The sequence below is a fragment of the Eucyclogobius newberryi genome, unplaced genomic scaffold, assembly GCF_026437365.1.
Source record: "Eucyclogobius newberryi isolate DKJ021-1_F unplaced genomic scaffold, fEucNew1.0.hap1 SCAF_8, whole genome shotgun sequence".
Classification (NCBI taxonomy): Eukaryota; Metazoa; Chordata; class Actinopteri; order Gobiiformes; family Gobiidae; genus Eucyclogobius; species Eucyclogobius newberryi.
Genome location: NW_027316500.1, coordinates 17,683,335 through 17,706,725, shown reverse-complemented (window position 1 = coordinate 17,706,725; position 23,391 = coordinate 17,683,335). Strand labels below are relative to the sequence as shown.

The window sequence follows — 23,391 nt, the reverse complement described above, 5'->3', positions numbered from 1 at the left end:
ATTGCTTCCAATTATGTATATTTTGGTGAAATCGTTCCAAACAGTGTATTTATATTAAAAAAAAAAAAGCTACAATAACAAATCAGATTAAAATGAAACCAAATATATTTGTCTAAAGCTATTCAAGATTTGTACAACAGCTGAACATTTAGTCTGTAAATAAGGGACAAAAGGTTTAAGTTTTTGGTATTTGTTTCTCTCAGGACATTTGTAAATGCAAATGTAATACAAGTTCTTCTAAAAAGTTACATTTATTGTTTTTATGAGGAGCAGCTCACCCTCTTTCGGAGATTGTACGTCAACAGCAGATTCCTGGAGAAGTGGTTGGCGAAGGCCGTGTAGAACTCCAGCACTTTCTGCAGGGCATCCCGCTTGATAATGTGGAGGTCACAATAGGTTAATGCTCGAACATTTGCACACGACTGGGTTAGAGTCACCTCCTTCCAGAAAACATCCCCAAACACGTCCCCTTTACCTGTAATACAAAAATACAACGGATAACAAATGTATCGTAAATGTAAGCAATTATCACTCTTACATAAAACATTTTAGCCTTCTCTTCAAAAAAAATATATACATTGTTTATCCCTGAGCTAAAATATGCGTAGACTACAGTTGAGATTTTAAAAAGTAATCATCTGTGCTTATAATTTTGCTTTTAACAGTAGGTGAGTACTGGATTTTAAAAATACTTTTCATTGATACTATACGTGGTCAAGCTGATATTGTAGTACTGATATTGCATTGCTGTAAACTTCAGCTCCTATTCCTCACACATGCAAATAAAATAAAATTATACTGTATTTATTATAATTGATTTTCTGCTGTAAGACATGTTTTCTCTCATGTAGTTTATTGGGCCATTTGCTGGGATTGATTTTACAATAACACATGACATTTGCCAATTACCTTGTCCCTAATTTTTGTAATGAAAGGCAGCACCTAAAGGAAATGCCAAACACTCTGCTATAATCCCGAAGGCAATGTTTTCCACGTAATCTGTTGCATTATACACCATTAAGAAACCTCTGCCTGTAACTGCTCATCACTGGCCCCATGCTCCCACTCCGTGACTCACTGGTGACATGTCATTTTAAGTCTGAAAGGTACAACATGAGCGCAAGCAGCAATTAACAATGAAGTGCTATGACTCATTATAATCAGCGGCCTCTTGTGTGACTGCTGAAAATATCTCTGAGTCTTTACTTGTCTGAGTGCCGTCTGACCGTCGCTCGGGACACTGTGATGACAGATGTTATTAAAGATGTTATGAAAAGTTATATTTCAACATCTCAAGAAACTCCGCAGCAGCATCGATCAAATGGATTGCTGTGTTCAGTTGCATTACGGTGATTAATGACATTTAATGCAACACGTGTGGTGATGTAAAAGAGTCTGGGGAATGGGAAGTCAAAAAGAGCCCATTTGAGGTTTAAGAGATGATGTGGTCTGTGCTGCCCTGCCATTAGCCTGATGAGAATTGGACTTGTTTATCACTGGGGCTTCCCAATAAAGAGCCTGCATACGTCTCAATGGCAATAGCCTAGCACATTATTGATTGTCTCCAAAAGAATCCGATAGGAGGTAACAAATACAAAACAGCCTGGGACAGTGTCTTGATGCCCCATTCATTATTCACTAAATCAATCAGGGGGAAATTAAAGCGAGTAACAGAAAAAAGTCCGTGATCGATTGGTTAACGGTTGAACTAGTAGTAGTACCACAATCACACCTGCACCCCCTGGATGTTTTAATAATAAAATAACTTTTACTAGGCCTCTCTCATTAATGAATGTCATTTACAAATCAATCCAATTCTAAAAAACACACCAAAAAAACCTACCTTTAAGAAATGTATATCAATGCCAGCAAACTGACACAGATACACAACAGACACGAACATTACAGAACCATGATATGTGCTGGGGAATGTTGAAACTGAGACAAAAGAGTAATAACTGCTCATTTATGGCCAGATTCTTAATGACTCTTAGTGATTTGTCATCAAAAGATTTATCATTAGAAGCGCTGATAAAGTTAGCAACTTACTGCCAATAAAACCCTGAAGTTGCTCTAACATCAAGGAAATTACAATTATGTGTTTTAAGTTGGAACAATTAATCAGCTGAAACAGGACTGGGCTGTATTGTGAACACTTGTGAGTCTGTCTTTAATGGCGTTTGTGAATCTGTTTACCTCAACAAAGACATGTATCCAAATACAGCCCCATGACTCACACAAGATGCACACAGATTGTTGTTTGGAGCAGTCACAAAAACACTGCGAAATGGAGCGTGCTCACAAAGTTTAGCTGTAGTAACTTGTGACCCAGCACTGAAGGCCACTTTCATTTGCCTGGCTTACATGTTGCTGTTACTTCCAGTCTGTAGTTACTTAATAAAACTGCTGGATTTGATTTTAGAGTTCTTCTGAATATCAGAACATAATGCACATTAATCTAAGAGTGACCAACATTGTATTTTTACTGTGCAAATTCAACAGTACTAATTTGAACAGTTCTATCCAAAGCAGTGACTTTTGCTTGAGTAATTTCTTGAGTATTAAAAAAAATGAATAAGAAGTTTGAACATTACTAACAAAATACCATCAGATATGGTCAGAATTGCCTTTTTAATTACATTTCTCTCAAATGACAAATGTCTTGCTCACCTAAGATGGCCACCACCTCGTCGTCCTGGATGACCTCTAGTGACCCGGACACTACAAAGCAGAGGCTGTCCACGCTCTCCCCTGCGTGGTAGATCAGGTCCCCTGGAGCACAGTGGATGGTCTGGAACTCCATGGCCAGCGCCCGCAGACAGCCGTCACTGGCCAGTCTGAACGCTGGGTGCTCCTTGAACACTTTGCGGTTCAGGTGCACACAGATGTCTGCTCGCATGTCTTTAGGGCAGATCTGTAACACCTGAGAAAGACAAGCAAAACTGTGATGTTGAGATATCAGCCATTGAATGTGCTCGTATAAGCCATTGTTAAATTAAATCTATCTGTGTGATTTTCTGTCAAATGTCAACATGATAGATCCAATTAGAATAGAGAGAATCAAAATGCTCCTTTTGCTATTACAAGATTATTTAACTGATGTAGACATGTTTGATAGCTTTAACCACATTAAAGCACTTACAAAATGACACTATGTCAATAAACTTTAAAGGCGCAATGGACGATTTTTCGGCGATTTGAGAACGCAGGCGGAAGTGCGCATGTGCACTCCCCCGTGCGGACTGATACAACACACACGTGCGTTTGTTTATTAGCGCGACGGAGCGCATCGCATCTCTCGTCTCCCGTAGATTTCAGTCTCTTCTGAGTCAGCTCGAACCGTCTTTCTCCGTCTTCATTTTGTCCCGTACAGAGGGAACTATATTATGATAGATCAATGCGCTTAGACACGCGGAAATGTGGGACAATCCACACGCGGCTGCAGGTGAGGTGTGTTTTATGATTGATACGTGGCAGGACTAATCGGCAGTCCACGCCACAAGGAAATAAGACTCAGATTTATTATGCCCAAAAAAATCGTCCATTCAACCTTTAAATATACAGTAATATGTAATGGGTTAAATTAATTTAGCAAAACCCAATCAATCATGTAGTTACATATCAGATAGCAATCAATATGTATATATATTTTTAAATGTTTATAGTGGATTCAATACTACTTTTCAAACTATTGTCTTTGTATGTAAAAGGAAGACATTGCGTGCCATTTTTAGAAGCTTCAGTTTTGCCAAGAGCCAGACTAAGATGACAGGGCACATCCAGCCCACTCATATCTCCAAAATGGTTGAATAAATGAATTTTTCAAAACAAAATGAGAGTGTGTAAAATTTATAAGTCAGATTAAAAATGTAGTGGGGACGAAACCAGATGCTCCATAATTCAAAGCTGTCTCAGAGCTGCCTACCTTTTCTGTGTCTATGCCGCGGGACATAGACCAAGTGGAGGCGATGTAGTCCATAACGCGCTCGCTCAGTCCTTTGGGGACCTGGTACAGTTTAAGGAAGTCCCGCACACTGTTCAGCATCTCGTGGTACCTGTTGGTGTTGGCGTACATCTGCTGGAAGATGGTAGTCACGTTACCAAAGATGGTGGCATACAGAAGAGCTGTTGAAACAAATCGATATATTGTTTAGTGATCATTGTAATTATATTTGGGCATTTTTAATAGACAGCTAAAATCAATAAATCCAGATACGGTGAAGTAAACTAAATTAAATTTAGTATATATCCACTCCAAGTGATTTCAAATAGGTTGGATGCCATGTAAGATATGTTCTGGTAGTATATAAAACAGGGGTCTCCAACATTTTTGCCTCCGAGAGCTACTTTCACTAGAAGCAAACAACTGTGAGCTAATCTTATTTTGGCCAGAACAAAGTGTGATTTCAAATTACATTTTTACATTACATTTATCTCAATACATAGCACAAACTAATCTATTATGATTGCATTGCATTTATATTGCGCTTTTCCACCTTCAAGGCGCTCAAAGTACATGGTTCTGAAAAACAGGTGGATCTAGGGGTTCTGGGTCTTTGAAGAAGTTTAGATGTACTATTTTAGCAGGTCACTGCCCCTTCATTTGGCTGCATGATGAGATGTTAGTTTATTTTTAGCAAAATAGATAGAGGAGAATAAAGTTTGTGCAGGTCTACACGGAGAGAAAGCCCTAAAGTGCTGTGAGGGTAATAACAGTTAAGCATCAGTGATCAATAACCATATCATAGACTACACCACTGTATTGTATCGCTTACCCACAGCCATATGGATCCACGGACCAGACACATGCACTTGTCGACATTTGTGCATAAAAGTCAGATGCTCACATACTTTTCATAAAAACGGTATGTTTTAGGCATCTTTGCAGCTCATGTTGCTGAACACATGGCTGGCTGCAGGTCACGGCGCTGTAACCAAGCTTGGCTGAGACGGCCAATGTTTTGGAATTCCCTTCACGAGCTACTAGCCCCAGATATAAAATGTTTGTATTTTCTAAAATATATAAGCCAAAAGAGAGGGTGGTGTAGGGTAACATACTAGTACAAGTACTGTAAGGTTATGAATGTCCACCCACTTGTGGAGGAGGGGGGGCATTCAGGTTTGATATTGATTAAAGAATTGCTCAAGAATTCAAACATGACACACTGCCTAAGTGTGGGTAAGTTTGAATCGTATTTTTAAGAGAAGAATGAGGCACCAGCCGGATAATCGGCAATTTAACAACTCAATTTAACAACTAAAATCAGATATCTAGATTAATTAATTAATTAGAAATTAATTTGCTCGTTGATCTAAAGGTTTGAGAACGTAACCGTGACATTGACCCCTTTTCTGGAAATGAAGGAACACTTAACCAAATGTGGGTTATGAAGATTTAATGACCAAAGAATTAAACAGATAAATATGAGTCAGGAATATGCAAATGAGTCGATAACAGATGGAAAACACTAGACATGATGGTTCTAGATCTATCTAGGTGTGTGTTAGAGTTAAGTCTAAGATGAAATTCAGCCAGCCTGTGAGGTGCATTCATACGAACGGAACCAGAAGCTGTGATCCTTAGGAGACGGGCCTGCGTGGTGTCCAAGGGCCTGCTTGGGGTCCAAGGGCCTGGGTGGGGTCCAAGGGCCTGCTCTGGAGCTCGGCTCTGACGTTGTCTGGCCAAAGAAGGACTGGATCGGTTCTGCGATCTGCGTTCTCCTTGGCTCTGAGGCGTTCTCCTTGGCTCTGAGGCGTTCTCCTTGGCTCTGAGGCGTTCTCGAATGAAAAGGCCGTCGTGCTGCTCCACCGATGTGGCTGATCTAAAAGGCTGTGGACTTGAAAAAGTTGCAAAAGGTCCTTGCTTGATTTTGCGTGATGCAGCATCAATCACATTTTTAAAAACGGGCACATGTTTCTTAGTTCCGGGAGGGAACATTAGCTTCTCTTGGAAAAGTCTTTGTCCTGTAGCGTAGCATCGTTCACGCTAACTAGGCCCGAGGCCTGCTCCCAAGGCCTCATGGACCTTGCTGGTGGGACCCTGGATGGAGGGTCGAGCTTCGAAAGAAACTCGGATGGAACTCGCTCTGGAGCTCGGATGGAACTGGTCTGTAACTCCCTGCTCTTTCCTTTTGTCTTTCCCTGCGGGGGTTTTGGCGCCGTGGCTTCAGCCAATCAGCATGCACGCTGGGGTCAGAGCTGATAAGGAGACGAGATCTGGCTTTAGGCCACAAGAGTTACACAAAAGGTAAAATTGTCCACAAAACAAGTTATGAAACAGTTAAAATGACATGTTAAACACGATATCACAATATGTACATGTAAAGTCATCTGGTGGACACATTTTTGCAATCTGATGATTGTCTGTTAAAACCACTAAAACCGCATAGTCTTTCAGCGTTTTAGCGTTTGTCTTGGAGAGATCGTTACTCTCTGTAATCCAAAAGGAGTCATTTGATGAAGAGTTATTTTCAAAGTTCAGAGCGTCTCTGTTGTCGCTATTACATCCTCTTTCTTCTGAGGGCAGTAAAACTCCACACGGGCAGTAGATAACACCTAGCCCGCATTCCTGTCACCATGGCAACAGGGGGAGGACATCTGCATATCCTACAGTGGCATCAAAAATGGAATCTGGAAAAAAACTTTGGGCAAATGAATTCAGTAGCATCATGCATACTAGAACATTTTTTTGTTACAACATACACCAAAATATAGTCAAAAACTTGTGATATAATTGATTCATGTGCAAAGCTAAAAGAAACGTGAGCTCAAGTTCTTGTTAACCTAATGTAAAACAATTAGGAGAATGCCCCGTAACTATCCATTATTGCCTGTGCATTACCGTGGTGATTTACCCAATGCGTTTTATTAACAACAGTCAGCCATGTGAAAAATTCCTCCTCATCATTACTCTCAAATATGATCAGCAGAATTTGCCAAAAGGGCAAAAGCATGATTACTGCTCCTTATTAAATGTGCTAGTCATCCATACCCATGCAGTTAGGTCCTACAGAATTAGATTAGTTTGTGTATTGTTGATATATAAAAATGAAAACAGTAGGGAGAATTAAGGTGCGTGTGAGTGGTGCGGATGGGCCAATGCAACAGCTGGTGAGAGGGGATCAAAGCCATCAGATGTCGACTCTGTGTGTAGTGTTCTCCTGGCAGTGGAGCCCTAATTAGCCCTGCTCGAAGGGACGGAGGAGAGGAAACATGCCAGCCACACATTTCAATTATGCTCAGATGATGACAGTAACCTGAGTGCGTGTGCCTGCCGTGCGTTAGCTGCTTGTTTGTTTTTTACGGCAGCACAATCAAAGTGTTGAAAAACTGCACTGGGAATAATGCTAATTAAAAAGCACTCGCAACTCCTCAAGGGCGCGTATCACTAAAAATGTCATCCTCTCATCGCTGTTGAATCACTGATCTATGTGCAGCTACAGTATACATTACACATATATATATATATATTTCCCCCTGAACAATAATTGTTTTCGAGACATATGTTCAGCAATATGTTAGCTGTCTTCCGTGAGAGAGTAAAGTATTTGCTTTTTATGACATGACAGCGTCCTCAAGCTCAATTACGCCCTCGTCTAATAAACGGTAAATGCTTAAACAGAGAGTCCCCAGAGCACAGCCTTTGTACTGTAACTGCTCCTGTACAAACCTCTGCTGACGCACACAACTTCAACGCTACACCGCACCAACAGCTGGCTTGTTTTAGAGAGTTAAAAAGACACACCCCAAACTCGAGCCCCAGGCCAACAGTTGCTATAGCAACAGGACATATGTATAGCCCCCATCATCTTCTGTATGCACCCCCCACAAAAACCCTCGTCACACTGTGATCTTCTACTGCCAGCGCCGATCCAGAGCCGATGTAAAAATAGAACAGTATCAGGGCATTCATTTTTCATACAGAGCAGCAACTACACAAGATTGCATCTACAACAGAAATCTCCTGGGGCTGTCTGGTTTTTAGAGATTTAAGATGATTTGTATCTCATAATAAAATGTTCAGACTCTGAGAACTCCACAGATGAGCTTTGCCACTTCCCCCATAATCACATTTATACTAAGAATGAGCAGTCGAAAGTCGAGGCGGCAGAGCGAGAGGTGATGGGAACAATCACCCTGGCACCAAAGGTCCGAGCGCAGAGGAGGAGAGTGCAGAGGTGTGGGGTGATGGTGCAGCAGAGTAAGGAGCTGTGCTAAACTGATGTGGCAGTGTTATTGCTGCGAGGTGCGGCTCTGAGAGTGCAGTCACACATAATGGCCCGGCCCTGTACAGTGCATTATGAAACACACCAACACACGAGGACACATCATCAATGTTTCATATGGAGAAATAAGGACGCTGCCTCTTTCTCACCGCTTTGTTGCTTTTCACAGCACAGCACAGCTGACCATTAGCCTTTTGTAGAGGCAAGCTTAGTACCAGTACTTTACAGAACCATTTTTGTATATTTGCTGTAACTTTTGTCCATTTCAGCGTCAAACAAAACAAAACTAAATGTGATTCTTTTATAAATACCAATTCAGAAAGCAATCAACAGTACAATGATGATGCGCCACATTGGTCACTGTTTATGCCAGTCCCAATACTGAATGAAGGAATGAAGTTTGTTATCTTAAGTTCGGGAGCAGGACCACGCCCCTTCCTGCGGCTACACTATTTAAGCATCCAGATCACATACACCTGTGTACATGACGTCGTGACACTCCCTCCCACCCTCTTTTTAATTGTTCTAATTATTCAAATGTATTTCCTAGATGGGGGTATAGAGCCCCGGGAGCCTACAGCCCTCATCGCCAGAAGCCCCAAAACGCCATCCATGTTTCTCGCATGCTAATAAACATTTTGCATCGTAGCTCGGGTCGTGGTCCTTGCTAGTGAAACAAAGTGATGTCAAGAAAGATCTTCTTTGCTGTGGTGTGCTTTCAAATCCATCTTGAAGCCCCTTAAGTGTCATTTATTTTCAACATTACACTGTGACTAAAAGACCCTCACTCACATCCGATCATCATCATGGCCACGGCGAAGATCTTCTCCCCATCTGTGGTAGGTGCGATGTTCCCAAAGCCGATGCTGGTCAGGCTAGTCATGGTGAAGTACAGGGACGTGATGTAGACTGAGTCCTTGTTAGGGCCGCCCTCCCACTTGCCCGAGCCGCTGGTGTTGAAGCGATATGGCGTGCCTAAAGTCTCTGCCAGAATATACAGCCAGCTGTCCATACGAACGATGTTAGTCTCCTCATCAATGACTTCATAGTCACCAATGCTGTACCTGTGAGAGATTAGGTCATATTAATGAGTTTAATCATATGACGTATATGACACTATTTGTTATTCATGGCCAATATGAGCAACAAAATAGAATGTAATGACAACATAATGATAATTGGCAATTTGCTGTAATTTACTACTACCGGTACTTTCCCAAAGATTGTACACGTCCCTCATTATGGCTCAAATTTGGCCCTGTAGTTTTTGCCATAAACATAATAAATCAGACTGAAACAAATGATGAAGAGCCGGTCCTCCTATAGTAGTCATGATACGATTAGACTTCCTACATTTGCATATCAATGAGAAAATAGAACTAGCAGAGCACGTCCTCTGCTTTAATGTAAAAAGCAGTGAGTGGGATGAGTGAAAACAAGGATGTTGTCCAAATGATCAGCTAATTAATTAAATTAACTACCGGTCGGACTATTTTTAGCATTTGCATTGAAGAGTTGCTATTATGCAATCATACTGGTGTACTAAAATATATAATACTTTAAGTTTAGCAACAAAATTGGCCACTAGAAGTTTTTTCAGATTAAGGGAAGCAGAGTGGACCACCCTTTCACAGCGAATCAGCTGAGTGTAGTAATGCAATGCACGTGGCTCTATCTTACAAGTTTGTGAAAGACAAAATTTGATAAAAAGCCACATGATAAATATCTAAATTAGCTCATAATTTTTGTCAACATAAATGTTGTAGTAAAATATGACATACCAAATGCAAGCGAGCCAGTGGGCAGCAAGTCCAAAAACACACACCAGCAGAACCAACACTGCCGCACCATACTCAATGTAGTGGTCCAGTTTACGGGCGACTCGGCCCAAACGCAGAAGTCGAACCACTTTGAGCGAGCTGAACAAACTGCTGATGCCCTGAAATGTTCAAACACAAAAATATATTTGTTTTTATGCCAAGTTATTGTGAAAAACATTTTTAGTTTTCTTGATGTAAAATGGATTGATATAATATGGATTTAAATAACAAATGAAAAAAATAAAAGGTTTGAAGACAATAGCGGCAAACACAAAAACAAACCAAAATAAACTTGAAATTCAAATATTATTGTATATTGTGATATAACGCTACTTTTCCTAGTTTGTTACATAACCAGAGGCTAAAAGTCAACTCAGCTAAAATCAATACCTAAACACCCACTCAATGATTTAAAGAGACAACGGAAATCGCATCAGTCTCCTTTCTAGTTTGTAAGTGCAGACAATATCTTTTCAATGCTGTGTGTGTGTGTGTGTGTGTGTTTGTGTTTGTGTGTGTTTGTGTGTGTGTGTGTGTGTGTGTGTTGGGAGAAGAGGGAGGTATTGATTTGGCTAATGTGCTGCTGTCTGCAATGCGAGTACAACTGCAGCGCTCACTGTCATTTGATCCAATCTCACACACAGGCTGCCAGACACCTCAGCTCCCCTCAAACCCTTTTAAAGGCTCGAGCTCTCCAACACAATTCAATTACCAGCACATTGGAGTTTTGCTGCACTCTGTAAACACGGATTAGGACAAAAGATTATCACTGAATAAACCAGGGTATAAATAGACACTTGTATAGTAACGTGTGAGATAAACCGTAGAAATAAGTGTTGTTAAGAATGGTGTATCTGTGCAGCCAAAACCTTTTAGCACATTAGGGATTCATGTATTCTACAACGACATCAATAATTTACGTATTTTTCAATCCCAGAACTGCTGTAATTAAGATTTTATACGGTGAATAAATGGTTGGTAAAAGCGAAGAAAAGAAAATGCCTTTTTTATGAAGTCATAAATCACTGAATTCAAATATAAAAGAAAGTGGATGTATTTTAGACATTCAATTTAAAAGTGCTTCACAGTAGTACTGGAAAAATAGCACGATCTTGGGTGAAAATGCTGAGCAAACATAAGATCTATACCTATATTAAAGGGGTACAATGTAACTTTTCTGGTGGAGGGTCCTCCACCTGCTTGTCTCCAAGAGGACGTTCCCTGAAATGTTCCTTAGTATGGCATTAAACCTAACCTTGACACCGCAAGGCCACATTTTCAATGTATATATAATTGAATAATTATAAATAAATTTAATGCCATATGCTGTAACATTCCAGGCCCCACAGTATCATCCCCACGAGACAAGCCGGTGATGCACCCACCAGCAGAAAGTGACATCAGAGTGCGCCTTTAATGCAGTTGATTCAGTTGATTCTATATTCGATACTTTCTTTATATTGCACAGTGAGCTTTTAAAAGACATATTGTGCTTTTTGTCTAGCATTTAGTAATAAACTATTACATAGATAAAAAAATTAGCATGCATGGGTCAATGAAAATACAACTTAACTTAATGATGAGGAAAAAACATATACTGCATAATGTCTCACTTGAGTTGTTATTTATGTGAAGATAATCCAAACCATCAAATACTTTATGCTTGAAATATTTTACAACGTGTGCACTAAATCTACTGTGTATGTTCCATTTTGAGTTTAACGCAATAGAATGATTCTGTTTTCTGCCTTTCAGCATTTTACATACACAGTATTGAGTTTTTGTTACTACATGCGTCACACACTACACTAAGATGATTGATGTCTGTGCTGTAGCTGCATTGGGGCTTGTCAAACGCACAGAGCTGAGTCTGAGCAGTGAAGCGCCGTGTCGCGAGATAAAGGGTTTTACATTGCTTATGGCTGCCACAACCCACTTTCAGATGTCTACTTTTGTGGACTGGGTTTCACAAGTAGAATAGTAGAATGCAGTGTCGAGATTCCTATACCTGAATGTGGCACAAACAGTCACAAAGTATGAAATTCTCATCAAACTAAATCCTACTTGAGTGAGTGCCCGGTGGTTCCAATTCTTCATCACGTCCCATGCAACAACACAGGCAGAAGTGGGAGGGACCATGCAAAACAAAATAAAGGAGTGAAGCAGAATAAAACAAAAATGAAAGAGACATGTAAGATTGAATTGATGAATAAACATACAAGATTTTAAATAATATCAACATAAAACCTACTGGCATTATATAGGCTATTATTAGCACCAAGTCTCCTCCTCATCTCACATTTTAATGGGTGGAAAATCTGTGTCAGCAAAGTGGGAAATTGGATAGGGAGTTTTGACCCTGGTGAAAAATGCTTTTTATCTGTTACTTATTTATTCATCTATCTGTTAATTTATATATTTCTGTGACAAAGCATATTCATCATTATTAAAACATGTTTTGTCTGTAGTCCATGGACAGATGTTGCGTATCATCCCATGTAAAATGACAGTTGTATTATTTAATATTACTCTAGGGTTTCTGGGTTATCAGCCAGCACAAAGCAACATGACGCATTGAGTTTTAGCCTGACTCAGGGTAGTGGGCTGTAAGCTAACTTTGACAGGTGATTCTTAATAATAATAATAATAATGGAAACCATTTGTGAGAAACAGCCATCAATGTAATTCATGTCACACACAGGCAGAAAGAAGACGTTTTAGCAGAGGTTTAATATCGCCAGTGATTGTTTACGTGCTCTCAATCTGGGCCAAATGGCGGCTGCGGTGAAGGCTCGTGTTTTAAGTGGACGCTCATAACTCATAATGTGCGTTTGGAGAGGAAAAGTCATCTTCTGCCAGAGCATTATTTTCAAAAAGTGAGCACAAAGCTTGACAAATGTATAGCACTGGAAAAGGATGAAGGATTACGAAGGTGAGCTGGAGGTTTTGGATCATTTTGGATCACAAAAGCCAATGTACTTTTTGTCACTCCAAGCCTGGATAATCAGAGAGAGTTGAGGAGTGTATCCAAATGACTGCACCGCTGAAGGAATATAGTATGCTGCGTGATCACTGAGAACATCACTCTATAGGCATTTCTTCAGAAAAAGTGTTTATTTCACACACACATTTGAGGTACTATTTTATACATAGTAACTTAACACCCACACATTTGCCTGGATGAAGAGAACTTTAAACTTGCAGGACAAGACCACTTTGCAGGGCGTTTTGGATTTTAAACTACATCATGGTTTATTGTTGGGCACTGTTCCAAAGTATTCCCAAAATTGTATCTGCTGACCATAATGGCTGCATTTTGCTCTGGTCACTTGAACTGCCGTCAGCATTTCCTGTGCTGAACGGTTGAAAGACAAGAAGAGGACAGAAACGCTGGAGCTGCAAAGTCGATAGAAAGAATCTCCCCAATCAAACCCTGTTTCACTGCAGTGTTTGGTTGAAAACTGAAGACACCTCTGGAGAGCCCAGAGCCTGCGCTGCAGCCGGATAAATGCACACGCAGCATTTGAGACGCTGCCCGGCACACACATGAGTGGTGACATGTTCCAGCACAGACACAGAGCATCAATATAATGAAAAGTGGCAAGTGCCGGGCCTGCGGGCTCCATTTAATCAATCTACTGTATACAGTATGTGAGAGAGTGGCATTGTGGGTAGAACGAAGGAATCTCAAAAGAACATTCTGATTACCGGTACATTTTATCTGAAGACTACAAAAGAACAGATACAATTATTTGATAGTGGAAGCGGATATCCATCCATCCATTTTTGCTTTTCAGGAGATTGTCTGACGGCAGAATGAGTGATTTCAATGCTATAAATGCAGTGCTAGACCCAAATGCATTAGAAATGATAGAAAATAAACATGTATTAATTGGCAACTTAATTTTGGTGTACCGATACAAACTGCTTGCTAACACAAATACCAGATAATTCCTTACATTGAACCACATTTAGATTATATATTTCTTCTGGATAGCCACATGGTCAAATGTAATTGTTTTTGTATGCAGACTTATAGTTTAGGCCAAAATGGTGATACAGTTTTACCCAATCACTAGATTAATTTGGTTGGAAGAATTGATTCATCAAATACATTTGGTTTGTCTAAAAGTTAAGGCCGTTTTCTTTTTAACCATCTTAAATCTCCAAAGGTGTTTACTTTGAGGTGCTATTGATGCAGCACAATGTGTCAGTTTAATACCACAACACGCCTTTACTAATTAAAATGTGCCAATTATCTCAAGATCCTGTGATAGCTCTCGCATACACGCCTCATTATGTCCCCGACGTTTATAAACAAGCATTTCATTATGGACTACTTATTTTTACACAACACAAAACAACACAATATGAAAGTTTGGGCGTACCTGAACACATATAGACAAAATCTATTCCTTTTCGGACACCCAAAGATGCTTAATGTCACATTCTCTTACAACTGGGAGGGCCAGGGTCCAGTGAGGGGAAAGAATGTAAGTTGAACTCACTCAATCTAAAGATGATATTTTGTCTGTATGATTTAATTTTAAATATATAACAGCAAAAATGTATACACAAAGTGCAAACTCTGTTGTTTCCAGCAGTGTCCACTAAATACGACAAATACATTGTTTTGGCTAGCTCTGCTCAGCTCTGCTCTGGGAGGAGTGAGGAGGTACGTCAGCAAAAATGACCGCATTGACCTTAATGCTAATGAGGGTTAATCCCACCAAACTGATTTTGACAGAATCATGAACAATATTTGAGAGAAATAGTTTTTTGTGTATATAGAAAAAGTTTAATATCTTTGAGTTCAGCGCATAAAAAATGGAAGCAAAAACAAAAATGATTTTGATTGTTGGGTGTTTGTACTGAAACATAGTTCAGTCATTAGTATGTGGCTGATTATCAAAATTGTTGAGCTTCGACTACTGTGCTGCTTCTGTTCATTCTTGCCCCCCAAAAATAACAATAACCCAATAGATGAAATCCTATGACTGCTGCTCATCCGCCTGTTCTCACTCACCTCGTCCACGTTCTCAAATGCATTGATGACATCGTAGGGCAGACAGGAGAGCAGGTCTATAACGAACCACGTCTTCAGATAGTTCATGCGAATGAGCTTGGGGTCAGATATCACCTCCCCCGCTGGTCCAACGAACGTGGTGTGGAAATTTAGCACGATATCCACCAGGAAAATGACATCCACAATACTGTCCACCACCAGCCACGTCACATTGTTCTGCTTGGTTTTGAAGGAAACGTTGTAGGGCACCATGATGGCCGTATAGAAGGTTAAAATGAGAATCACCCAATCCCAAGTAGTTTTGAACAGACAGTAGTGCAAGATTATGTGGGGAGGGGTCTTGGGGGTTTCTTGCTTGTATTGAGGTAGGATATCGGAGCCCAGCTGGAGGACCTGGGAGAAACAAAAACATACCGCCTTTTTTCATGCTTAATGAGAAACCATACTGAACCAGCGCTGCAAGCTACATGTAAATAAATGCACACCTCAGCTAAGCGCGAGTGCTTGTGGACATTCTCTCCTTTGTGAACGGTGGGCTGCAGCTGCTGTATCACGCCTCGACTGCTGGTGAGGGCGCGGGTGAGACGAGCAAACTTCCCCCAACCTGTGGAGCACAAGCAAACAGAATATAAAGCGCTTACGGAGAAGTAAACAACCTCTGCAGGCAAGTTATGGGGAAAATCCACAATACGCATTAAAAAGAGAAGACTGTGTTTCTGTCAGGGAAACTTGGTGGAGAGTTATGCATATTTCAAGTGGTCTGGCTCCAGAAGTAATGTGTTTAGTCAGTAAATGATCAATGAGGCTGCTTAAGTATTCTATTAAACATGAGATTATCAAACAGCTGGCATAATTTACTTTACCCGTGGATATATGCATAATATTATACTTTTATAGTGACTATAACTGATACTTCTATAATAGAGCAATTATAATACAAAGCAAATAAATAGATAAAGACAATAAAATAAATAATATTGTTAAAAGCAAAACATTCAGGTTAGAAAATTTTGGAAATTAGGAAAGCCATTTGGTGTGTGTACCGTTGGCAATGGATCAGCAACACAATCCGGATACAAGAATATACAGTGCAAGATTGGATCATACAAAAGCCCAAAAAGTATTTCACAGTTTTTAACTGAGATTTGTGTCCATTATCATAATTCAATTGAATTGCTGAAAAAGATTATTCCACAATGACTATGCATACATACACGTTGGTCCTGTCATGAATTAAAACACCTATTTCCATGTTTTTCTGATTTCTTATCCACATCAAACTACTCCGTTTTCCTTGGTTGCGTTCACAACAAGGTGTATCTTCCATGTCAGCAGAAGTAGCGCTTTTCAGGCCGAGCTATGTTTCTATGATGGACAGTATACAACCTGCTCAGAGAATAATAATGATGCAAAGTGCCTGAGAATATGCTTGCTATTCTTGCTAATCAGTGCATTATATGAGTGCTACCTGTTGATGCATTGAACCGAACTATAATCTCATGTTTTAACGAGCCCCGTGCCGGCTCTGTCAGCATGGTTTGTTTGCAGTCGCCTTTTTAAACTAATTCATGCTCTATTTTGCCTGTCTTCAACTGTTACACACACCAATGAACAATCTTGCGTGCCCGGCTGAGTGTGCCTAAACAGATGCACAAATCTTTTGGGTCACATTTCTACAAGCCAACTTTAGCTCACATATCGTTTTACCAGCCGTCAAATCAAAAAGGAACTCAAGCTACAGTAGTGTAAATATTAAAAGCAAATCCTGTGTTAAATATTTAGGCTAACCTTTAGAAGAATCATCTTCAATGGGCTGTTTGAAGGCTGTAATGTCGCTGAAAGTGCAAAGAAACAGCACCACTTTCTCTTGTTCGTTTCGAATGGGTGCAATCTTCACAAAAAACCATACAGGCGTCCCTAGAGAAAGAATAAAAACAAATAAGACATTTGTATTAGCTTCCATTTGGACATGCGATAAAACCTTGTAAACAAAAGTGTTTCGAGCGTCTAAAACATTTCTTTTACAGCTGATACACCTTCTAGCAGAGGAAGGTGTCTTTGGTCTAGTTCTCAACCAATTAGTGCATTTCCAGAGAGGTAGATCTGCACTGGGCTGGCTTTGAATTTGTGTTACAGAGATCGTCTGAATACATTTGCATGACAAGACACCAGAAACTTCGGATTTTCTCCAGTATTTTTCTTCCAGTGTTGCAACTCACGGTTCTTCTTGTACATGAGTATTTCAAAGGAGTTCATCTCATAATTTTCGAACGTCAGCCGCACTTTCTCTGTGCTGTCCTTGTCGGTGAGCTCTCCGTACATAAAGCTGCAACACACAAAAAAAGATTTAAGTTAATCAGCTCAGAGATTGGACCAGCTCATTTGTTCTTGCACTGCAGGATGTAAATAATTAGGCAAACTTTTATGTATTACTTTCAATTAGTGTCATGTTAAGCTGTGGGGTTGTTATTCAGGGAGGTACTTTTATGTAGCTGTCCTTTTTGAGCATTCAAACATTCATTCCATTTCATTTTCACTTTCAAAGGAATAAGGTGTTCAGGAATGAATTTCATAGACGTATACAAAATGTTAAAGTCAAATGTATTATTCTCAAGTCCAAACTTTGCTCCAAACCACATGCTTATATTGATAAAATGTTCACAATAGATCTCTAAACAAAGACAATTAAAACCTTTTATCTTACTTTACTACCACTAAAAAGACTACTTATACTACCTAGTCCTTCTGAGGTGAGAACAAATTTCTACCAAGACTGCTGTTAAGATGAAATACATCCGCAGCGGTAACTAATAGTGCCACCACTAATATATTATTTCTACTACTGCTACTACTACTGCCACCACCACCGAAACAAAAATGTCTTACGTTATGTATCTATGCAACTCAATGTGAAAGTATTCTACATATTCAGAATACTGCACTCAAGTACATTACAATGTGCATTTAATGCAGGTATTCAGTTTGAAAGTATTTAACATCAATGACCACTACAATAAAATACATTAACTTCTCCATCATTGATCAAAAGATGATCTCTCTATTCAGCTTGTGTCAAAGGAAAGGCTGCTGCTTTCATAGATGCTTCATGTGAAAATATGCAACACAAAACGCTACATACAGTTTCAAAATTCTGCCACAGATGCATTTAACCGTGTTGCTCAGACATTCATCTCACTTTGCTTATTATCGCCACCCCTTGTAGCTCTCCGTTCCTCCACTGATCTAAATATAACTCTGAGTTTGTTATGAAATACAAAAGGCAGGCTAAATTTAATGAGGCGCCGTTCTGATGTGCAAGACGAGACTTTTCAGACCATTGCTTGATGTAATATCACTGATAAATGTCCCCTCCCTCAGCCGCTTCCTTCAAAAGAAAAATCAGCTCAAAAACCAAATGACACTCTCACATCATGCGCAACCAATTCCCACAGGTCCCCCTCTGTATGTTTACCAGAACAGGCAGGAAAATAGAGGAAATCCATCAGTGAAATCACGCACCAAACACTGACTTTGATTGTAGCATACATGATGAGAAAACAGTCTGTGATGTGGGACAGTGAGCACAAAGGAAAGATCAAAAACATACAGTACAAGGCTTATTCTTGGGCTCATCTGAAACAACTGGACAAGATTGTTGATAAAAAGATACTTCAACAAATGGGAAAAATCCTGTACATTTCCTCTTTCTCTACAGCAAGAACGCTGTGGAAATCCCTTTAATTGTAGTGGTTAAAATGTAATTGAAAAATCCAGCCTCAAAGGGATACAATATGTGTATGTCTAGATAAATGGGGAAGGTTGCCTGAACTAATATTAAATCAATATATCATCGGCTCACTGCACACTAAGGCAGATAATATTCTACATGTTCTACAATGGATGAGAGGATTTCAAGGTAGAATACAGGTGCATGTAGTGATCATTTTGAAGCTGGAATTTCATTTGTGATGATTTACTATAAACATAAAACGGTAAATCATGACATCTTGATACTCTAAAATTATTGAATAGTGATAAAATAATTACTATGATAATAATTACTTTGTACCTGTAATTGAAAACAAAATCTGCCACAAAATCTTCATGCAGATGGACCTTCTGTCCCAAAGCTCTCTCAAAGACTAGGGCAGTACAAATAATACAGACTTGGAACTCATTCTATTTATTTATTTCTAGCTTCTTATTTCTATTGACTTTATCACATATTCAAATTAATTTACCTAAACCTGTGCTTTTTATTAGTGACCATAAAGATCTTAGAAATTCCAATATCTGCACATGACTCCTGCAGATAAAAGGCAAGCGCTCAATAGCATTAACACAATCAAAGTGAATGACCAAAGGGAAAGAAAAGCAATCTACATTTCATTACTACCACATCTTGAAGCGGGATGCGTAATTATCCTGTTTCCTTGTGCTTACATCATCACCAGACTAAAAATAACCCTTAAAACAATTCTCCCAAAGCGATATTTGTATTGGCAATTCTTCCTGCAGCGTCTGTTAAGGGACTCCAGGGTCTAAATCAGTAATGGCTGCAGTGCTGGCTGTGACAAACCCAAGTCTCCCACGGTTCTCTGAGCTGGCAGCGCCGACCGTTTCATGTGGTATTTATTCTGCCTTCCAAGTCCAACAACTGACACTAAATAAAGACTCACATAGCTCTGGAAAGTGTTAAATGTGTATTTTAAGGCTTTCAAGGAACCAACCTTAGGGTCTTGTTTCTATTGGTGCAATTTTAGCTCATGTTCTGAACTGATAAGGAGCAGTGTTTACAAATGTCAAATAGACATAACAATTAGAATTTAAAATGTTTAATTTTGTATGTGACAATTGCATACAATTGACAATTTGGCAGAGACCAAATTTGTCCTTTTCTGCCTGTGCATGTTCATTAGTCTACCATAATCCATCTCCAAAGAGAGAATTTAGCAGTATATCCAACCGGCCTCACAACCGCAGACCACATGTAACCACACCGGGCATCGGTTGGCATAACCAAAGAATTTCTGCACAAACTGTCAGGAACAGTCTCAGGTGGGCTCATCTGCAGGTCGTCGTCTTCATCGGGGTCTCGACCTGACAGCTGTTCAATGCTTCAATGGCATGTGGCACGTTGGAGAGGTGTTCTCTTCATGGATAAATCCCAGTTTTCACTGTTCAGGACAGATGGCAGACAGTGTGTGCGAGCGATTTTATGATGTCAACATTGTGGACGGAGTGGCCCGTGGTGGTGGCGGGTTGTGGTATGAGCAGGTGTAAGTTATGGACAACAGACACAGGTGCATCTTATTGATGGCATTTTGAATGCACAATGATACTGTGATGAGATCCTGAGGCCCATTGTTTTCATTCATCCATAACCATCACCTCGTGTCCCAAGAGCCCGAACACAATTCCTGGAAGCTGAAGACATCACAGTTCTTGCATGGCCAGCATACTCACCAGACATTTTAGCCATTGAGCATGTATGGGATGCTCTGGATCAGCATATATACGACAGCGTGTTCCAGTTCCTGCCAATATCCAGCAGCTTTACACAGCCAATGAAGAAGACTAGACCAACATTCCACAGGCCGCCACAATCAACAGCCTGATCACTCAGATGTGTTGCACTGCGTGAGGCAAAGTGTACTTTTATTGTGGCCAGCCTAAGGCACACATATGCAATATCAATGCTGTCAAATCTGCATCTTGATATACCACACCTGTGGCACTCACTAACAGACTGAGATAGATTTTCTGACAGTGTTCTTTGAGTTCAGCTGATAGAAAATGTGAACAAAAAACTGTTTTGTTCAGTAAATTATCATGATTCAATTAATCAATTAGAAACTATTCCATATACATTTAACAATATATTCTCCACAAAACCTAATTTAATAATACTAGATAACTTTACACCCATCCAGCAGCTACAGCTTGGTAAATTGCCTGTAATGTACTATATGCTAAACTGACTGGAGATGTATTTTCAGTACACTTCTAGACCTGAGATGGCCTGATCATAATGAGGGTGTGCGGAGCTAGAGCTGAGAGAAGAGCTAAGGCGAATGGATCTCTCTTTGTGTGTGACAGTGAGGGCAGATATCTTCATTGTTTTGTTCGGTTGAATGTACTGAGGTGCTCCAGGCGGCTTTGAGTTACAATTATTTCAAGCCAAGAATAAAAAGACCTTGAACTGTATATTGTGAAACAAATACATAACTTTTAACTAGATTTTAGGGTCTTATAGCTTAGGTTCTCTGTTTTTATACTTAAAGGCGCAATGGACGATTTTTCGGCGATTTGAGAACGCAGGCGGAAGTGCGCATGCGCACTCCCCCGTGCGGACTGATACAACACACACGTGCGTTTGTTTATTAGCGCAACGGAGCGCATCGCATTGCTCGTCTCCCGTAGATTTTTGTCCACTTCTGCGTCAGCTCGAACTGTCTTTCTCCGTCTTCATTTTGCGCCGTACACTGAGGGAACTATATTATGATAGATCCATGCGCTTGCGCGGCTGCAGGTGAGTGGTAGGTGCGTTTTATGATTGATACGTGGCAGGACAAATGATTTGTCCACGCCACGAGGAAATATGATAAAAAATTTGCTGAAAAAAATCGTCCATTCCACCTTTAAGAGAGGAAAATAAAAATATATATTCAGGGATTTCTGCATTCAGCAAGATTTGATTGTATTCTTTGTTTCAAACATACTGCAGTCACCAGTTAATTTTCAGATTTATAATAAAGTAACATAAATCCAAAATAATATTTTTGTTAAAATTTTAGGAATAACCATTTGTCTACTTGCATTATAATGTAAAGGCAACAGAAAACCGTTGGCCTTACGTCCCAACATCTTATTTCACCCTAAAATTCAGGCAGATATTCATTATTCTCATCCAAACATTTATATTATATATATATATATATATATATATATATATATATATATATATATATATATATATATATATATATATATATATATATATATATATATATATATATAATATAAAACCCAAATTTCTTTTTTTTTTCTTTGCTTATTTGTGAAAATTCATGTTACTGGACCATACCATACTTTAATTAGGCCCGAGCCCCAGCAGGGCGGAGGGCCTATTGCTCCCGCAACGCTGCCGAAGGCAGCGTTGCAACTGTCTGCCCCGTCGCCCCCTGGCAAGTACAGTGAACTAGCCCATGCCGAAGGCATGGATCATGCATACTTACTCCTGCTATGACAGAAATAGTCAACAATTAGTGAATGGGCGTAGCCCATTCACTAATTGTTGACAACAGCAGCGCGAAGCGCTGCATTCCTTCAAAAACCCTCCTGGCATCGTCCCGTATGCGAGAATCCATGCCGCAGGCATGGGCCATGCTTGTATCTGCTCAAATCAATGGAAGTCTATGGGGAGTGGGCGGGGCATCCCGACGGAATAGGGAGTGACGAGCGCGTAAGCGCTCGTAATGATGATTCCACCCCATGGCGGCATCGGGAAGGCTAAGAGCTTTCAAACGATGTATAATTTGTTGTTATAGTGGAAACGGCTATATTGTTTTTGCTAAAAATATTATTATTATTATTTTTCTTGTTCTTCATCGCTTTGATCTCTAATTTGACCCCCTGAACATGCTCAAAAACTCACCAAACTTTGCCCAAAATTCGGCGAAAAATTTTATCTTTTCTGGGCCATTTTTTTTTTCGTTAAAAAATGGCGCGACAGCGCCACCGACAAAAGTCAAAATACATTGAGCCTATGGGAGACGCCCCGAGGTCAACTTTGGCGTAAAGCTACGAAATTCGGGACACGCATTCCTCTCGTGAGGACAAACAAAAAAAAATCATTGTGGCCACGCCCCCAGACTTACCCTATGGCCGCCATCTTCCTTTGAAAATGAAAACACGCTGTGTTAGCCATTTTGTTCACATCAAACTTTGACGAACTCCTCCTAGGGCGTTTTGCCCACCGACTTCAAAATCGGCGGACGTCCTCTGGACAAGTGGGGCATCTAAAGTTATCCAATTTTTTGAGATACCTTCTACGGTCTGTGTGCGGCGCAGCCGCAAAGTTGGACAACTTATTTTGGAATATTGCAGATCTAAAAATTGCTCCCATTTGATCAAAACCAGTCCGATTATGACCAAATTTGAATCAGTTATTAAACTTTCTAGTTTGGACCAGTTTAGGCTGACAAAATTGAAATGGCCGTGATAGCGCCCCCTACAGAGTGACCTTTAAATTAACATTGAAGGTCAAAAATTAGTTTTACCAAAATTGTCTAAACTTTACCCAAAATTCTATTTTGCC

At 39.9% G+C, this 23,391-nt stretch overlaps 1 protein-coding gene across 7 annotated transcripts in view; it reads right to left on the bottom strand.

Annotated features, from left to right (window-relative positions):
• kcnh1a (potassium voltage-gated channel, subfamily H (eag-related), member 1a) overlaps window positions 1-23,391 on the bottom strand; it is a 40,300-nt gene that overhangs the window by 6,329 nt on the left and 10,580 nt on the right. For 2 of the 7 annotated variants that reach the window (XM_072436969.1, XM_072436971.1), the window contains 10 exons: window positions 17,291-17,397; window positions 16,860-16,988; window positions 15,557-15,675; window positions 15,072-15,488; window positions 12,110-12,136; window positions 10,007-10,164; window positions 9,018-9,289; window positions 3,926-4,125; window positions 2,671-2,923; window positions 279-475 (listed from right to left, as the gene is read on the bottom strand). In XM_072436969.1, the coding sequence (XP_072293070.1) occupies window positions 279-475; window positions 2,671-2,923; window positions 3,926-4,125; window positions 9,018-9,289; window positions 10,007-10,164; window positions 12,110-12,136; window positions 15,072-15,488; window positions 15,557-15,675; window positions 16,860-16,988; window positions 17,291-17,397 (1,879 nt within the window). The remainder of the gene's footprint in view (window positions 1-278; window positions 476-2,670; window positions 2,924-3,925; window positions 4,126-9,017; window positions 9,290-10,006; window positions 10,165-12,109; window positions 12,137-15,071; window positions 15,489-15,556; window positions 15,676-16,859; window positions 16,989-17,290; window positions 17,398-23,391) is intronic. The other 5 variants (XM_072436970.1, XM_072436973.1, XM_072436974.1 and 2 more) reach the window with 3 other exon arrangements.